The following is a 16323-nucleotide window of genomic DNA, read 5'->3' on the forward strand; positions in this document are numbered from 1 at the left end:
TGGCACTGCTTGGCAAAAGCCATGCTGTGGTAGGCGTCCCACGTATAAAATAGAGGAAAATGGGCATGGATGTTAGCTCAGGGCCAGTCTTCCTCAGCAAAAAGAGGAAGATTGGCAGTAGTTAGCTCAGGGCTAATCTTCCTCAAAAAAAATTAAAATTAAAAAAAAATCTTAAAAGAAAAAAGACTTAGCACAAGGCATATAGCAATGAAACTGGCAAAAGTGAATGCAAAAGGAAAAATACCAAGGGCAGCAAGGCAGAAGAAAATAACCTTCAAAGGAACCCCTATCAGGCTTTCAGCGGATTTCTCTGCAGAAACCTTACAGGCTGGGAGAGACTAGAATGACATATTCAAATCTTTGAAAGACAGAAACTTTCAGCCAAGAATACTCTATCCAGAAAAAATATCCTTCAGATGTGATGGAGAAGTAAAAACTTTCCCAGATAAACAAAAACTAAGGGAGTTCATAGCCATGAGATCCCCCCTTACAAGAAATCCTCAAGATGGCCCTCATACCTGGTTGGGGGGAAAAAAGGGAGAAGGGTTACAAAGCACAGAGTAAGGAGATAAATAGGTAGACAAAATCAGAAAATTGTAGCTATACATCAGAACAAGTTAGCAAATGCTCAAGTACAGCATTAAAGATAAAGGAAAGGAAAACACCAAAAACAAAGATAATCTTGTCATTTTAGCCACAAACTCACAACACAAGATGGAATAAGATGTGAAAAAAACACCTTAGGAGGGGCAGAGGAAAGGGAGTAAACTGGTTTAGTCTAAGGAAATAAGAGGCCATCAGAAAATGCACTATCTTATCTATGAGATTTTGAATACAAACCTCATGGTAACCAGTAAACAAAAAGAACAGAGACACAAATAATAAATAAGGAGGAAAGAAACAAACACAACATAAAAAACTACATAACTCAATTGGTAGACCAAAATACACAGGACGAGAAACAAAGGAAATGCAAGAGAACTGGAAAATGAGTGATAAAATGGCAGCATTAAGCCCTCATATGTTGGCAGTCACCCTAAATGTAAATGGATTGAATTCTCCAATGAAAAGACAGAGTGGCAAGATGGAGTAAAGAATAAGAGCCAACAATATGCTGCCTCCAGGGAACACATCTCAGCTCCAAAGACAAACATAGGCTCAGAGTGAAGGGTTGGAAGACAGTACTCTAAGCTAATGGCAAACAAAAGAAAGCAGGTGTCACAATACTTATATGACACAAAGTAAACTTTAAGATAAGACAGGTAAAGAGAGACAAAGAGGGGCAGTATATAATGATTAAAGGGACACTCCACCAAGAAGACATAACACTTATAAATATCTATGCACCCAACACAGGAGCACCAAAGTACATAAAGCAACTATTAACAAACCTAAAGTAAGATATTAATAATACAATAATAGTAGGGGACCTCAACACTCCACTCACATCAATGGATAGATCATCCAGGCAGATAATCAACAAGGAAACTGGAATTAAATGAAAAGCTAGACCAGTTGGACTTAATAGACATATATAGAACACTTCATCCCCAAACAGCAGAATACACATTCTTCTCAAGTGTGCATGGAACATTCTCAAGGATAGACCATATGTTGGGAAGCAAGGCAAGCCTTAATAACTTTAAGATTGAAGTAATAACAAGCATCTTTTCCGGTCACAATGCTATAAAGCTAAAATTAATTACAAGAAAATAGCTGAGAAAGGGACAAAGATGTGGAGACTAAACAACATGCTATTGAATAAGTAATGGATCATTGAAGAAATTAAAGGAGAAATCAGAAAATACCTGGAGACAAATGAAAATGAAAACATGCCATACCAACTCATACGGGATGCAGCAAAAGCCGTATTAAGAGGGAAATTCATCACAATACAGGCTCACCTTAACAAACAAGAAAAATCCCAAATAAGCAGTCTCAAACTACACCTAACTGAATTAGAAAAAGAACAAACAAAGCCCAAATTCAGCAGAAGGAGAGAAATAATAAAAATCAGAGCAGAAATAAATGCTATTGAAACAAAAAAGGCAGTAGAAAGGATCCATGACACAAAGAGCTGGTTCTTTGAGAAGACAGACAAAATTGACAACCCCCTAGCCAGATACAAGTCCTTTATCAGATAAAGCTATTGTAAATATTTTCTCCTTGATTATGGCTTAGCTTTTCTTATTTTTCCTCTCATTTTGGAGTGATTATAATAGAAGAGGGGAGAAACATCTTTTTGCCATCATAAGTCTGGAGATTTCTTGAAGTGCTTGGCTCCCCGCCATGTAGCCTTCACTGGAGTGGTTATGGAATGGGGCAAAACTCTATGGAATATCTTCCTAAATATTTTGTTACAATACCATTATTTTAAATGTATAACTATCTAAACTCGTCCAGAGAATGATTTGGTTTCCAAAAAAAATGGCTTAAGAAATAGTTTTCTGGGGTCTGGCCCCGTGGCCAAGTGGTTAAGTTCGTGCACTCCACTTCAGCGGCCCAGGGTTTCCTGGTTCGGATACTGGGCGCAGGCATGGCACTGCTCGTCAGGCCAAGCTGAGGCAGCATCCCACATGCCACAACTAGAAGGACCCACAACTGAAATATATACAACTATGTATCGGGGGGCTTTAGGGAGAAAAAAAAATTACCTATGAGAAAAAGAAGTTTTCTGCTCTAGTATGTTGTAACATGATAGAATGATGATTTGACTGATTGAGGCTCTATCCTAAGAAAATAATTTAAGCACTAAATGAAATTGATCGTTGCTGCATTAACTGTAATTATGAAAAGTGGAATTATCTAAATGTCCAGTGACAAGAAAACCATGATATATGAATGCAGTGAAATAGTATGTACAACATAGAAAATATGCCATTGTACTAAGAAGCTGACTTTATGCTGTGGTTACAAGTGTGTAAAATGTCCATTGTAATTTCTTTGTTACAAATTCCCCATCTGTAAAATGGGGTAGTAAAGTAGCTACCTCATAGGATTGTCATGGAGGATGAAGGAAAGACTGCCCTTAAAGTATTAGCTCCTGCCTGAGGATATAGTAAGTGTGTAAGAAATGCTACTGCTGCCGCTGTCATTACACGATACGATGGCATGTATGTAAAGGCTATGGGATTATGTGTGTTCTACTCACCTTTTATCATTTCAATGGTGATTTTTTCCCCCTTTCCATTACCTACCATATTAAACCATCACCAAATTCAAGCCACCACCTGTACATAGGTCTTAAATCCATCAACTTTTTCTATCTCCATTGATTCTCCCTATTCCAGCTTACCATCATCTCTCAAATAGACTGCTCTAATCACCTCCTAGCTGGCTTCACTGCATCTTTTTTGCACCTCTTCCAATTTGTATTCATTAATGGTGACTTTTGATGAACAGAACTTTAAAATTTTGATGAAATTTAATTCATCAGATTTTTTCTTTTATGATTAGTACTTATTTGTGTTTGACCTAAGAAATGTTTCTGTACCCTACAGTCACTAAGCTATTCAATTTTTTGTTTCCCTAGTAGCTTTAACTTTTACGTTTGTTTATTTCAAATTAATTTTTTTGTATCTGGTGTGGGATAGAAATAGACTGTTATTTTTTCTCATATATTTCTAGTTGTAGCACCATTTATTGAAAAAATATTTTGATTTCTCTATTGATTTATCTTGTTACCTTGATCCGAAATCAGTTGACCACATGTGTGTGGGTCTATTTCTGGACTCTGTTCTGTCCCATTGATCTGTGTCCTTGCACCAACAGCACACTGATTTCTGTCGCTTTGTAGTAAATCTTGAAACCAGGTAATGTAATAAGGTAATGTAGAACACCTAACTTTATTTTTCATGATTGTTTTGGCTATTCTGTTTTTTCCTTTCCATATACATTTTAGAACCACTTTTTCAGTTTCTCCAAAAAGGCCAGCTGGGATTTTTATTGATACTTCTATTTGATCTGTAGATCATTTTGGAGACTTGACAACATTAAGCTCTTCAATCCATGAATGTGGTATGTGACTCCATTTATGTAAATCTTCTTTTAATTTTTCTAGTTTTCATTGTGAGGTCCTGCACGTTTTCCATTAGATTCATTCCTAAGTATTTGATGGTTTTTAACACAGTCGTATGTCACTTAACAACAGGGTTACCTTCAGGTAATTTCATTGTTGTGCAAACATCATAGAGTGTACTTACACAAACCTAGATGGTGTAGCCTACTGGCACACCTAAGCTATATAGTACTAATTTTATGGGACCACTGTTATATCTAGGGTCTGTCGTTGACTGAAACATTGTTATGAGGCATGTGACTGTGCTATTATAAATAGTACCTTAAAATTTCATTTTCATTTGTTTGTTGCTATTATATAGAATACGTTTATTTTATATTGAGCATGTATCCTGTAACTTTGCTAAGTTCACTTATTCTAGTAATTTTTTTTTTTTTTGGTACATTCCTTAGAGTTTTCTACATACGTAGTCAATCATACAGTTTACCAAAAAAGTTTTACTTCTTCCTTTCCAATATTTATGCTTTTTTCCCCCTACTATTTCTCCCCAAATCCCCCCAGTACATAGTTGTATATTTTAGTTGTAGGTCCTTCTAGTTGTGGCATGTGGGACGCCTCCTCAGCATGGCCTGATGAGCAGTGCCGTGTCCACACCCAGGATCCAAACCAGTGAAACCCTGGGCTGCCAAAACGGAGCGTGCAAACTTAACCACTTGGCCACGGGGCCGGCTCCTATTTATGCTTTTTATTTCTTTTCTTTTATTGAACTGGCTAGGACCTACAGTATAGTGTTGAATAGAGGTAGAAATGGTGAGAATGGGGGGCTGCCCCTGTGGCCGAGTGGTTAAGTTCGCGCGCTCCGCTGCAGGTGGCCCAGTGTTTCGTTGGTTCGAATCCTGGGCGCGGACATGGCACTGCTCATCAAACCACGCTGAGGCAGCGTCCCACATGCCACAACTAGAAGGATCCACAACGAAGAATATACAGCTATGTACCGGGGGGCTTTGGGGAGAAAAAGGAATAAAATCAAAAATCTTTAAAAAAAAAAAAAAATAAAGAAGTGGTGAGAATGGACATCCTTGCCTTGTCCCAGTCTTAAGGGGAAAGGATTCATTATTTCATCATTAATATGATGTTAGGTGTAATTGTTTTGTAGATACCAACCCCCCTCCTTTTGATATCATGAATGGATGTTGAATGTTGTCAAATTATTTTTCTGCATTTATCCATATGATTGTACATGATTTCTTCATTTATTTTGTTAATGTGGTAGAAGACATTAATTTTTTAAAAATTAAACTTTTTGAGATAACTGTAGATTTATATGCACTTGTAAGAAATAATACAGAGAGAGATTCCATATACCCTACCTGATTTTCCCCATTGGTAACATCTTGCAAAACTATGGTACAATATCACTGCCAGGATATTGACATTGATATGGTCAAGATACAGAACCATTTCCATTACCACAAGGATCCCTCTTGTCACCCTTTTATAGCCATACCCATTTCCCTCCTGCCTCCACCCCTTTCTTAACCCCTGGGAACCACTAATCTCTTCTCTATGTTTATATTTTGTGATTTCAAGAATGTTACACAAATGGAATCATCCAGAATGTAACCTTTTGGGATTGGCTTTTTTCACTTTTTCTCCATGATATGAATGTGCCACAGTTTGTTTAACCAGTCACCCATTGAAGATATCTGAGTTGTTTCCAGTTTGGGGCTGTTAGGAGTAAACCTGATATAAACATTCATGTGTAGGTTTTTGTGTGAGCTTGTCTTCCATTCTCTGAGATAAATGACCAGTAGTGCAATTACTGGGTCACGTAGTAGTTTCATGTTTAGTTTAGGTTTTTAGTAAATTGCCAAATTGTTTCCCAGAATGGTTGCACCATTTAATATTCCCATCAGCAATATATGAGTAATTTAGTTTTTCTGCATCCTTGTGAGCACTTGGTGTTTTTCATTTCAGCCATTCTGGTGGGTGTGTCATGACGGCTCATTGTGGTTTTAATTTGCATTTCCCAAATGGTTAATGATATTGAACAACTTTTGATGTGCTCATTTGCCATCTGCATATCTTCTTTGTTGAAATGTCTTTTGACCATTTTTGATTGGATTCACTTTTTGCTATTGAGTTTTGAAAGTTCTTTATATGTTTTAGATACTAGTCCTGTCTTTGTCAGATATGTGGTTTTGTAAATGTTTTCTCCCAGTGTGTAATTTGTCTTTTTTATCCTTCTAATAAGTGCTTTTGCAGAACAAAAGTTTTTAATTTTCAAGAAGTCCAATTGATCAGTTTCTCTTTTTATGGATTGTGCTGTTGGCATCAAGTCTGAGAACTCTTTCCCCTGCTCTAGATCCCAAAGACTTCTCTTATGTTTCTCCTAAAAGTTTTATAGTTTGACATTTTACATTTAAGTCCATGATCTGTTTTGAGTAAATATTTAAGTTATGAGACTTAGGTTAAGGTTAATTTTTTACTGATGGATATCCATTTGCTCCAGCACCATTTGTTGTAAAAGCTGTGTTATCTCCATTGAATTACTTTTGCACTTTGTCAAAAATCAGTGGAGCATATTTGTGTGGGACTATTTCTGGGTTTTCTATTCTGTTCTATTGATCTGTGTGTCTGTCCTTCCACCAAGACCACATAATCTTTATTGTTATACCTATATATTAAGTCTTGAAATTGGGTAGACTGCTTCCTCCCATTTTCTTGTCAAAATTGACTTAGCTATTTTATTCCTTTGCTTTTCCATGTAAATTTTAGAATAATCTTGTCTATATTAACAAAAAATCTTGCTAGGATTTTGATAAGAATTGCATTAATCCTGTATACTAATTTGGGAAGAATCAACATACTTACTGTGTTGAGTCTTTCAATCCATGAACGTGGAATGTCTCTCCATTTATATTTTTCATTTTTTTCCTTAGCATTGTATAGCTTTCAGCATATAAATACTGTACATGTTTTGTTAGATTTAGACCTAGCATTTCTTTTTTTTTGAGCAATTTTAAATGGCATTGCATTTTAAATTTCAGTGCCCATGTGTTCATTACTAGTATATTAAAGTAAGATGGACTTTTGTATGTTTATCTTGTATTTGGGACCTTGTTAATCTAATTTGTTAGTTCTAAGAGTTTGTTTTATAGATTTTTGGGATTTTCTACGTAGACAATCATGTCATCTGCAAATAGGGACAGTTTATTTTTCCTTTCCAATCTGTGTGCTTTTTATTTCCTTTTCTTGCCTAATTGCAAGAACTCCAGTGCTATGTTGAATATGATTGGTGAGATTGGACATTTTTGCCTTGTTCTTGATCTTAGGGGGAAGTATTCAGTCTTTCACCATTAAGGATAATGTTAGTTGTAAGGTTTTTTTGTAGATATTCTTTATCAAATTGGTAAAATTGTTTTTCTGACAGTTTTTATCATTAGTAGGTGTTGAATTTTGTCAAATGCTTTTTCTGCATCAATTGCTATGATCATGTGATTTTTCTTCTTTAGCCTGTGAATATGGTAGATTACATTGGTTTTCTAACATTGAACCAGCATTGCACTTTGGACTAAACCCCACTTAGTTATGGTGTATAATTCTTTTTATATGTTGCTGAATTCTATTCACTATTTTGATAAGGAGTTTTATTTCTGTATTCACTAGGGATGTTCTGTAGCTATTTTTTGGTTTTTATTGTTGCTTTGGTACTGTCTTTGTCTAGTTTTGATATCATGATAGTTTTCTGCATTTATTGGTGTGGTAAAAATTATATGACTTTCTCATTTGTTTTGTTAACGTGGTGAAATGCATTGATAGATTTCTAAAATGTCAAACCAACCTTGCATTCCAGGAGTAAACACCTAAATAATCATGATATATTATCCTTTTAAAATATATTGCTGGGAGCCGGCCTGGTGGCACAGCAGTTAAGTGCACACGTTCTGCTTCAGTGGCCCAGGGTTTGTCAGTTCAGATCCCTGGTGCGGAAATGGCACCACTTGTCAAGCCATGCTGAGGCAGGCGTCCCACATATAAAGTAGAGGAAGATGGGCATGGATGTGAGCTCAGGGCCAGTCTTCCTTAGCAAAAAGAGGTGGATTGGTGATGGATGTTAGTTCAGGGCTAGTCTTCCTCAAAAAAAAAAATTGCTGGATTTGATTTGTTAATGTTTTCTTGACGATTTTTGGCTTATATTTGTACAGGATATTGATCTTTTCTTTTTTCTGGTAATGCCTTTGTCAAGCTTTCATATCAGGATTATGTAGGTCTTGTTAAATGAATTGGGAAGTGTTTCATTCTCCTGTATTTTCTGAAAGTTTGTATAAGATCGGCATTATTTCTTATTTACATGTTTGATAATTTACTGATAAAGCCATCTAGGCCTGGAGTTTTCTTTGTGGGAAAGTTTTAAATTAAAGATTCAATTATTTTTCTTGTAAATAAACTTCATTTTTTAGCCATTTTAGGGTCTCAGCAGAATTGAGCAGGTAGTACAGAGAGTTCCCATATACCTTCTACCCCCCCCCCCCCCCACACACATATAGCCTCCCCCACTATCAACATCCTGCACCACGGTGGTACATTTGATACAATTGGTGAATATACATTGACAGATCATTGTCATCCAGAGTCCATAGGTTACATTAGGGTTCATTCTTTATGTTGTACATTCTATGGGTTTTGGCAAATGTGTATAATGACATGTATTCGCTTTTATAGTATCATACAGAATGGTGCTCTGCCTTTTCATCCTTCCCTCCCCCAAACCCCTGGCAGTTACTGATCCTTTTACTGTCTCCATAGTTTTGCCTTCTCCAGAATGTCATATAGTTGGAATCATACAGTATGTAGCCTTTTGAGTGACTTCTTTCACTTAGTAGTATCCTTTTAAGTTTCCTCCATGTTTTTGCATGGCTTGATAGTTCATTTCTTTTTAGCACTGAATAATATTCCATTGTCCAGATATACCACAGTTTATTTATCCATTCACCTACTGAAGGACATCTTGGTTGCTTCCAAGTTTTGGTAGTTTGGATAAAGCTGTTATAAGGATCCATGTTCAGGTTTTTGTGTGCACATAAATTTTCAACTCGTTTGGGTAAATACCAAGGAGTTGATTGCTGGACCATATGGTAAGAGTAAATTTAGTGTTGTAAGAAACTGCCAAATTGTCTTCTAAAGTAGCTGTACTATTTTGTGTTCTTACCAGCAATGAATGAGAATTCCTCTTGGTCCATGTCTTCTCCAGCATTTGATGTTGTCGGTGTTTTGGATTTTGATCATTCTAATAGGTGTGTAGTAGTATCTTGTCGTTTTAATTTTCATTTCTCTGATAACATGTGATGTAGAGCAACTTTTCATAGGCTTTTTTTGCCATCTGTATATCTTCTTTGGTGAGATGTCCAGATATTTTGCCCGGTTTTTAATCAGATGGTTCATTTTCTTATTTTTGTGTTTAAGAGTTCTTTATATAGTTTGGATAACAGTCTCTTATCGAGATCTGTCTTTTGCAAATATTTTCTTCCAGTGTGTCACTTGTCTTCTCACTCTCTTGACAGATTCAGTTTTTTAAATAGATATAAACTTTTTCAGATTTTCTTTTTATTCTTGTATCAGTTTTGGTAACTTTTGTCTTCAAAAAATTTGTTTCATCTAAGTTGTCAAATTTACTGGCATAAAGTTAACTTTTTAATGCCTGTGAAGTCCCCTTGTTCATTCCTGATATTGACAATGTTTTCTCTCTTTTTCTTCATTAGTTAGGGATTTGTCAACTATTAATATTTTCAAAGAACTATTTTGGTTTTATTTATTTTTCTTGTTCCCTGTTTTATTGATTTCTATTCTTTATTTCTTTTATAATAACTTTGGGTTAATTTGCTCTTTTTTTCCTAGCTTCTTAAGCTGGAAGCTTCAATCATTGGTTTTAAATCTTTCTTCTTTTCTAATATAAGCATTTGAAGCTATAAATTTCCCTTTAAGCATGGTTTTAAGTGCATCCCACAAATATTGGCTTATTGTATTAACATTATCATTGAGTTTGAACTATTTTTTAATCTCCCTTTTGATTTCTTCTTCAACCCATATGTTATTTAGAAATGTCTTTCTTAATTTCCAGATATTTGGGAATATTTGAAATATCTTATCAATTTCAAGTTTAATTCTATTGTGGACAAAGAATATACTCTGATTTCAGAACTGATACTAGTTTTAAGGCCCAGCATATTTTGGCGAACATTTTATGTGGATTTGAAAAGAATGTATGTTCTGTAGTTGTTAGGTATAGTGCTCTATAATGCTTTCAGTCAGCTTTTAAAAAAAATTTTTGTCCAGAATTTATCATTATCATCAACAAGAGGGTTAGTCTGATATGAGCTACTCTGACATTACCAGTATTATTTTTTTTATGTATTATTTGTTCATAATATATTCTCTTAGGAAGATTCTGATGGCAGATGTAATAAAATGTAATAGATTATAAACAGGTTGTAGTTTGTGTGATTTAATGTCTAGGTATATATTATCTTCATCTAGTACATGTGCTTTAAAGAAATGATAAGATCTTTATATATATTAACTGATATTGCTTATTCATTAATATGCCTACTTGTACTGAAAAAAATGTTTATTTTTTATGCTTTATTACTTCAATTACAGATGTGACAGAATATGTATTGAGCAACACCTGGTACAGAGCTTGACATACTATTTGCTGAATTTAATTAAAGCTTTGTTTCTCAAGGCACACTGAATGGTTCCTTCTCACCACGGTGGTCCCACATCTGAAACATGGCTACGGATTGGCTGGGCAGTATTGTGTCCATCAACTGTGGAGATAGCTTGGGTGTCTATCAGGGAAGAGTGTCAGCAGTGGATCAGGTCAGCCAGACCATTTCTCTCACCCGGCCTTTCCACAATGGAGTGAAGTGCCTCGTGCCAGAGGTCACCTTCAGGTGAGTGTCTTGACTGATTCTTCTAAATCCAGCCTGGTGGTCTATGGAGCTTGAACCTAGATCTGATTGCCAGTATTCTCTTGCACAGGGCTGCTTTTGAGTAGAGTCTTGTCGGGGCAAGATTTTGCAGTTTTAGATCTTATAGTCCCGCTGCTATTTCAGCAGAGACTTTGTGTCATAATTACCTTTCAACGAATGATTCAGGGTTTGTAAAACATTATTCTAATCTATTTCAAGCACGCGATATTACATTATTTAAATGGGTCAAATTCAGAATAACCTTTCTGTTTTCCTTTAGAATTTCAAATTTTCTTTCTCAGTTTTGTATTATTTGCCCTTTCTTACAGCTAAGGTCTTTATTGATTTTTTTCCCCCTGCATAAATCTATCTCTCTTTGTAGATTTGTATTATAATTTATCTCCAGAAGCACACTGTAGGTGGTAGCTAAAGCACTTAGTTACAGGAATGTATTTTTCTTTGTGTTTGGCAGCAGATCTCAAGTTCAGTTGTTTTCACATCCCTCTTTTCACCAGTTTGTGAGAGCTTTCTTAAGAAAAAGAAAGACTGTCCAGCACGAACTTCCTTGACTTTCTGAACAATACCGACACATAACCTTTTCTGTAGGTTTCATTATCTGTTACTTCCTCTGAAGTCTCAATAGAAGAAATACCCTTTATGTTCAGGGCTAACTTTATCATTTATGCTTTATATGCTATCCTTTTCTGTCTCCTTTGAGACTCTACTCCCTCTCTTTTGTGTCTTCAGTTCCAACGTTTATACTGTCTCTTTCCTCTTGGCATTCTAACATTCCTAGGCCTCCCCCATAGTAAAAATACTCCCCTGGCCCACACGTTGCATTTGCCACTGAGTATAGCCCTGTCATTTCCCTTCTCTTTATACCCACAGTTCTTTTCAGAGCAAAACAATCTGCCTTCATTCCCTTTGTGGCCTCATTCTCTAGTCCTTCCTTACCACACCATTATCTTTTTTCTAACTTTACCGTCTTGCCGAACTAGCTCTTGCCAAGGTTACAAATGACCTAATTGCCAAATTCAGTTGCAGTATCTCAGTTCTAATCTTACTCAAGTACTTCCTAACTGTTGAAGTGCTCTCTTTTAGTTTCTCTGTCACTGCTTTGGGTTTTCCTTCCATGTATTCTTCCTTTACATCTTTTTTTCTGCCCAGGTTCTTTTTCTTCTACTCACTTTTTAAGATTGGTTTACTCAAAGTTCTATCTTTGCTTCTGTTCTCTGTATTCTCTCTAGACAATCTCATGTGTACCTTCTAATACATTAATGAGACCCCAAATCTTTAATTTAAACCCATTATCTTAACTCCAGACACTATTTTAATTGTCGTTTCCAAGTGGATATCCCACAAGATATCTTAAATTTAAGATTTTCAAAGCTGAACTCATTATGTTACCTGCAGATTTCTTCCAATCGACTACCCTTAATTTGTGACTGACACCTTTCACCCAAGTTAGAAACTTAGGAATCATAATAAATTCTTCTTTCTCTGTGATCCTCATGTTCGGTTAGTCACCAAATCCTGTGGATTCCAAATGTCTCTTGGTTCCATCCTCCCTTCTCCCTTTGTATCATCACTTGCCCTGTTCATCTCTTATTTCTTGTCTGGCCTCCTGACTGGTGCTCCTGCCTTTAGTTTCTCCACCTTCCCTGCAGCCACCAGAAAAATCCAGTGTGATGATGATCTGGTCCCTGATTACCTCGACAGCCTTACCACCTGATGGCCCTCCACAAGCATCCTTCCCTTAGTAGCGCCATAACGTTTGCAGTGCCTCAAATGGGCCACATTTTCTCAGTCTCTGAGCCTTGGCCTGAAATGCCCGTCTCCCTACCATACTGTCCTTGGCCAACTCTTATCTTCCCTCCCCACCCAGACTTAGCTTAAGTGTTTTATGTGTCTCTGCCAGACTAACTTATATATTTTGCTTTTGGGATCTCTAGTCCTCTTTGCACACCTCTGTTATAGTACTTAACACTTCTGATTGTCTGCTTGTCTTTTATGCTCACCAGAGTGTAAGTTCCTTGTGGGCATGTATTGCTTTTCATCTGTATATACCCATTTGTAGCACAGTGTTTACCACATTGTAAGTACTCTACATATCCCTGTTGAATGAGTAATTGAGTGAATGAATGAAAAAAAACCATTAAGCATTTTGGAAATCTAAGATGCTAATGGTAGTTGTGTGATTAACAGTAGGTCTCTTTAAAGGCCAGTGCTATGTCAGTTGAATGTTGGTGGCTAAGCCTTGTCTGTGAGTGCTCTACCACCTTTTCTAGTTTCTGCCTTTGCTAACTCATTGAAATGCAGCCCTGCAAAGGTGTGGCTGGTTGCTATTGATGCTAGTTTTATCACTGTTATCATTGTTATAGTTTTGAGACTTGGACTCTTTTGTGTGTTTCAGGGCAGGTGACATTACAGAATTAAAAATTCTGGAGATACCAGGTCCTGGAGAAAACCAACACTTTGGAGACCTCCATCAGACAGAATTAGGCCCCTCTGGTGTTGGGTACCAAGTAGGTATCAATCAGAATGGCATGGGCAAGTTGGTCAAGAAGCCAGCGTCTTCCAGCAGTGCCCCTCAGAACATCCCTAAGAGGACAGATGTGAAGAGCCAAGATGTTGCCGTTTCCCCCCAGCAGCAGCAGTGTTCAAAGAGCTATGTGGACAGGCACATGGAATCCTTGAGTCAGTCCAGAAGTTTCCGTCGTCGGCACAACTCTTGTAAGTTGGATCAACTTGATATTTCTTCTTAACCTGATGTTTCAGGGCTATGAATTCTTATCCACTGCTTTTCTTTAAACTAGTCCTTTATTACCCTAATAAAAAAGGATGCTGGCAGAGCTTCACAAAAATGTAGCATGGTTCTATTATTCCAGGGCTATTCCCTCAAGATATTAAGGGAAAAGGAATAAGCTGTTGGAGACTAAAACTAGTCCCTGCCCTCTCCCACCACTTCCGTTCCTTCAAGAAAAGTCAGCGATCTGCTAGAGTTCACATAGACAAAGGGATGTTGTTTTTAATTTGGTAACGATGATGGTAGTGATGTCTGAGTTAAACCTGCACTTGGGCTCTTCCGGAGGATTCTTCAATAACTTTTCTTCTTGCAATTTGGCTACCATCCTCAGAAGAGAGGAAAGGACTAGTCTAGACATCTCTGTGATCATACAGTTTCTGACAGACTGACAATTTAAAATTTTCTATATTCACTGTCCCTACTGGCACATCAGGGAGAGCATGCACTGGTGGGTGTTGATGCCTAGTTTTGTTTGGTACTAACAAATTATTGAATAGTATTTACTCATTATAGAATCATAGTTAATTCACTAGAATCTGGTATGCTCTTTAACATATTCATTAGAATAATGTTAAAATAGTGAATTATAACAGATTCACTATAATCTGTGTGGCACCTGTGTCAGGGGCCAACGTTTCTAAGTTTTGAAAATGCCTGATTCCATGAATAAATGGTTGCAATTTTGAAAATTTAAAAAAAAGGTTTTTTTTTTAAGATTGGCACCTGAGCTAACATCTGTTGCCAATCTTCTTTTTTTTCCCTTCTTCTTCTCCCCACAGCCCCCCAGTACATACTTGTATATTCTAGTGTGAGTGCCTCTGGCTGTGCTCTGTGGGATGCCACCTCAGCATGGTCCTGATGAGCGGTGCCATGTCCGCGCCCAGGATCTCAAGTGGTGAAACCCTAGGCCGCTGAAGTGGAGCGCGCAAACTTAACAACTTGGCCATGGAGCCCACCCTCAAAAAATGTATTTCAAGGCACTTTCTTTCAGTGCTTTTTTTTTTTTGGTGAGGAAGATTCACCCTGAGCTAATATCTGGGCCAATCTTCCTCTATTTTGTATGTGGGATGCCTCCAGAGCGTGGCTGATCTGAACCTGCGAACCCAGGCTGCTGAACTGGAGTGTGTGGAACTTTAACCACTTGGCCACGGGGCCAGCCCCTCTTTCAGTGCTTCTTAAGTAACTATCTGAATTGACAACGATTGAAAACTTGAGACTGAAATTGAGTTATTACTTCTGTATCCTTTGAAAAACTGTAGAATGCTTGGCTAGAAATGGCTCTTTCCATTTAGACTTTAACCCTCACTACTTTGCTTTATTCTCTCTTTAAAAAAAAAGTTTTTTCTTTACCAAAACTATTGACTTGTTTGTTAAAAGTTCAAATATTCAAGCAGTTTATAATCTATCATGCACTTGGAGATAGACTTCATTAGCAATTTATATATTATTTTTCCCCCTGTTATTAACATCTTACATTATTATGGTGCATTTGTTAGAATTAATGGGCCAATGATGATACATAATTATTAACTTAAGTGTGTATTTTATTCACATTGCCTTAGTTTTTACATAATGTCTTTGTTACAGGCCGTGTTCCAGCATACCACATTACATTTAGTAGTCATGTCTCCTCTTGGCTCTTACAGTTTCTCAGACTTTCGTTGTTTCTGATGACCTACACAGTTCTGATGAGTACTGGTTAGGTGTTTGTAGAATATTCCATGGTTGGTATTTGGTGTTTTTCTCATGTCTGAGGTTATATGTTTTGGGGAGGAAGAGCACAGGGATAAAGTGTCATTTTCATCACATCATATCAGGGGTGTGTACTGTTGACATGGTTTATGACTTGATGTTGACCTTGATTGCCTGGCTGAGGTAGTGTGTGTCAGGTTTCTCCTTTGTAAAGTTCTTTTTCCCCCCTTTCCATACTATACTCTTTGGAGGGAAGTCACTGTGTGCAGCCCACATGTAAGGAGTGGGGAGTTATGCAGAGTAACTACATAAATTATTTGGAATTCTTCTGCACCAGAGATTTGTCTCTTCTCCCCCGTTTCTTTCTTTATTCAGTCGTTCATTTTTATCAGTGTGGATTCATAAATATTTAATTTATACTTCAGGTTATAATTAAGTACTGCTTTATTTTGATGCTCAAATCGTTTCAGCTTTGGCCACTGGGAACTCTTTCAGTCCCTTTGACATGGCTTCATCATTGTGGGTGGTTTTTTTCGCAGTACTTCCTTACTTTCTGGCACTACAAGATGCTCCAGGTTTATTTTCTATATTTCAGCCATGTCTCCAAGGAGCCCTGTTTCCTTTTATTGGAGAATTAGATATTACAAACCACAATCTGGGCACTAGATGTGCTCATTGCACTGGGTGTCACCCTTTCAGCCAACAGAGCAAGGGAATATATATGTGTACACTTAACCAGTATATATACACATCTATAATTATTTATATATGTAACCTGTACCCTCGTTGTAACATTCTGCATTGTTTTGTCACATGCTGCATTCCATTCTGGG

At 37.0% G+C, this 16323-nt stretch overlaps 1 protein-coding gene across 10 annotated transcripts in view; it reads left to right on the forward strand.

Annotated features, from left to right (window-relative positions):
* Nucleotides 1–16323, forward strand: part of EDC3 (enhancer of mRNA decapping 3) — a 59319-nt gene that overhangs the window by 9317 nt on the left and 33679 nt on the right. For 6 of the 10 annotated variants that reach the window (XR_011498346.1, XR_001400985.3, XM_014859392.3 and 3 more), the window contains 2 exons: nucleotides 10764–10974; nucleotides 13406–13725. Coding sequence is in view for 6 of the 10 variants with exons in the window: in XM_014859392.3 (XP_014714878.1) it covers nucleotides 10811–10974; nucleotides 13406–13725 (484 nt within the window). In the remaining 4 variants the exon portion in view is untranslated. Of the gene's footprint in view, nucleotides 1–9233; nucleotides 9316–10763; nucleotides 10975–13405; nucleotides 13726–16323 lie in introns of all 10 variants that reach the window. The other 4 variants (XR_011498345.1, XR_011498344.1, XM_044764506.2 and 1 more) reach the window with 1 other exon arrangement.

Source organism: Equus asinus, chromosome 2, assembly GCF_041296235.1.
Source record: "Equus asinus isolate D_3611 breed Donkey chromosome 2, EquAss-T2T_v2, whole genome shotgun sequence".
Classification (NCBI taxonomy): domain Eukaryota; kingdom Metazoa; phylum Chordata; class Mammalia; order Perissodactyla; family Equidae; genus Equus; species Equus asinus.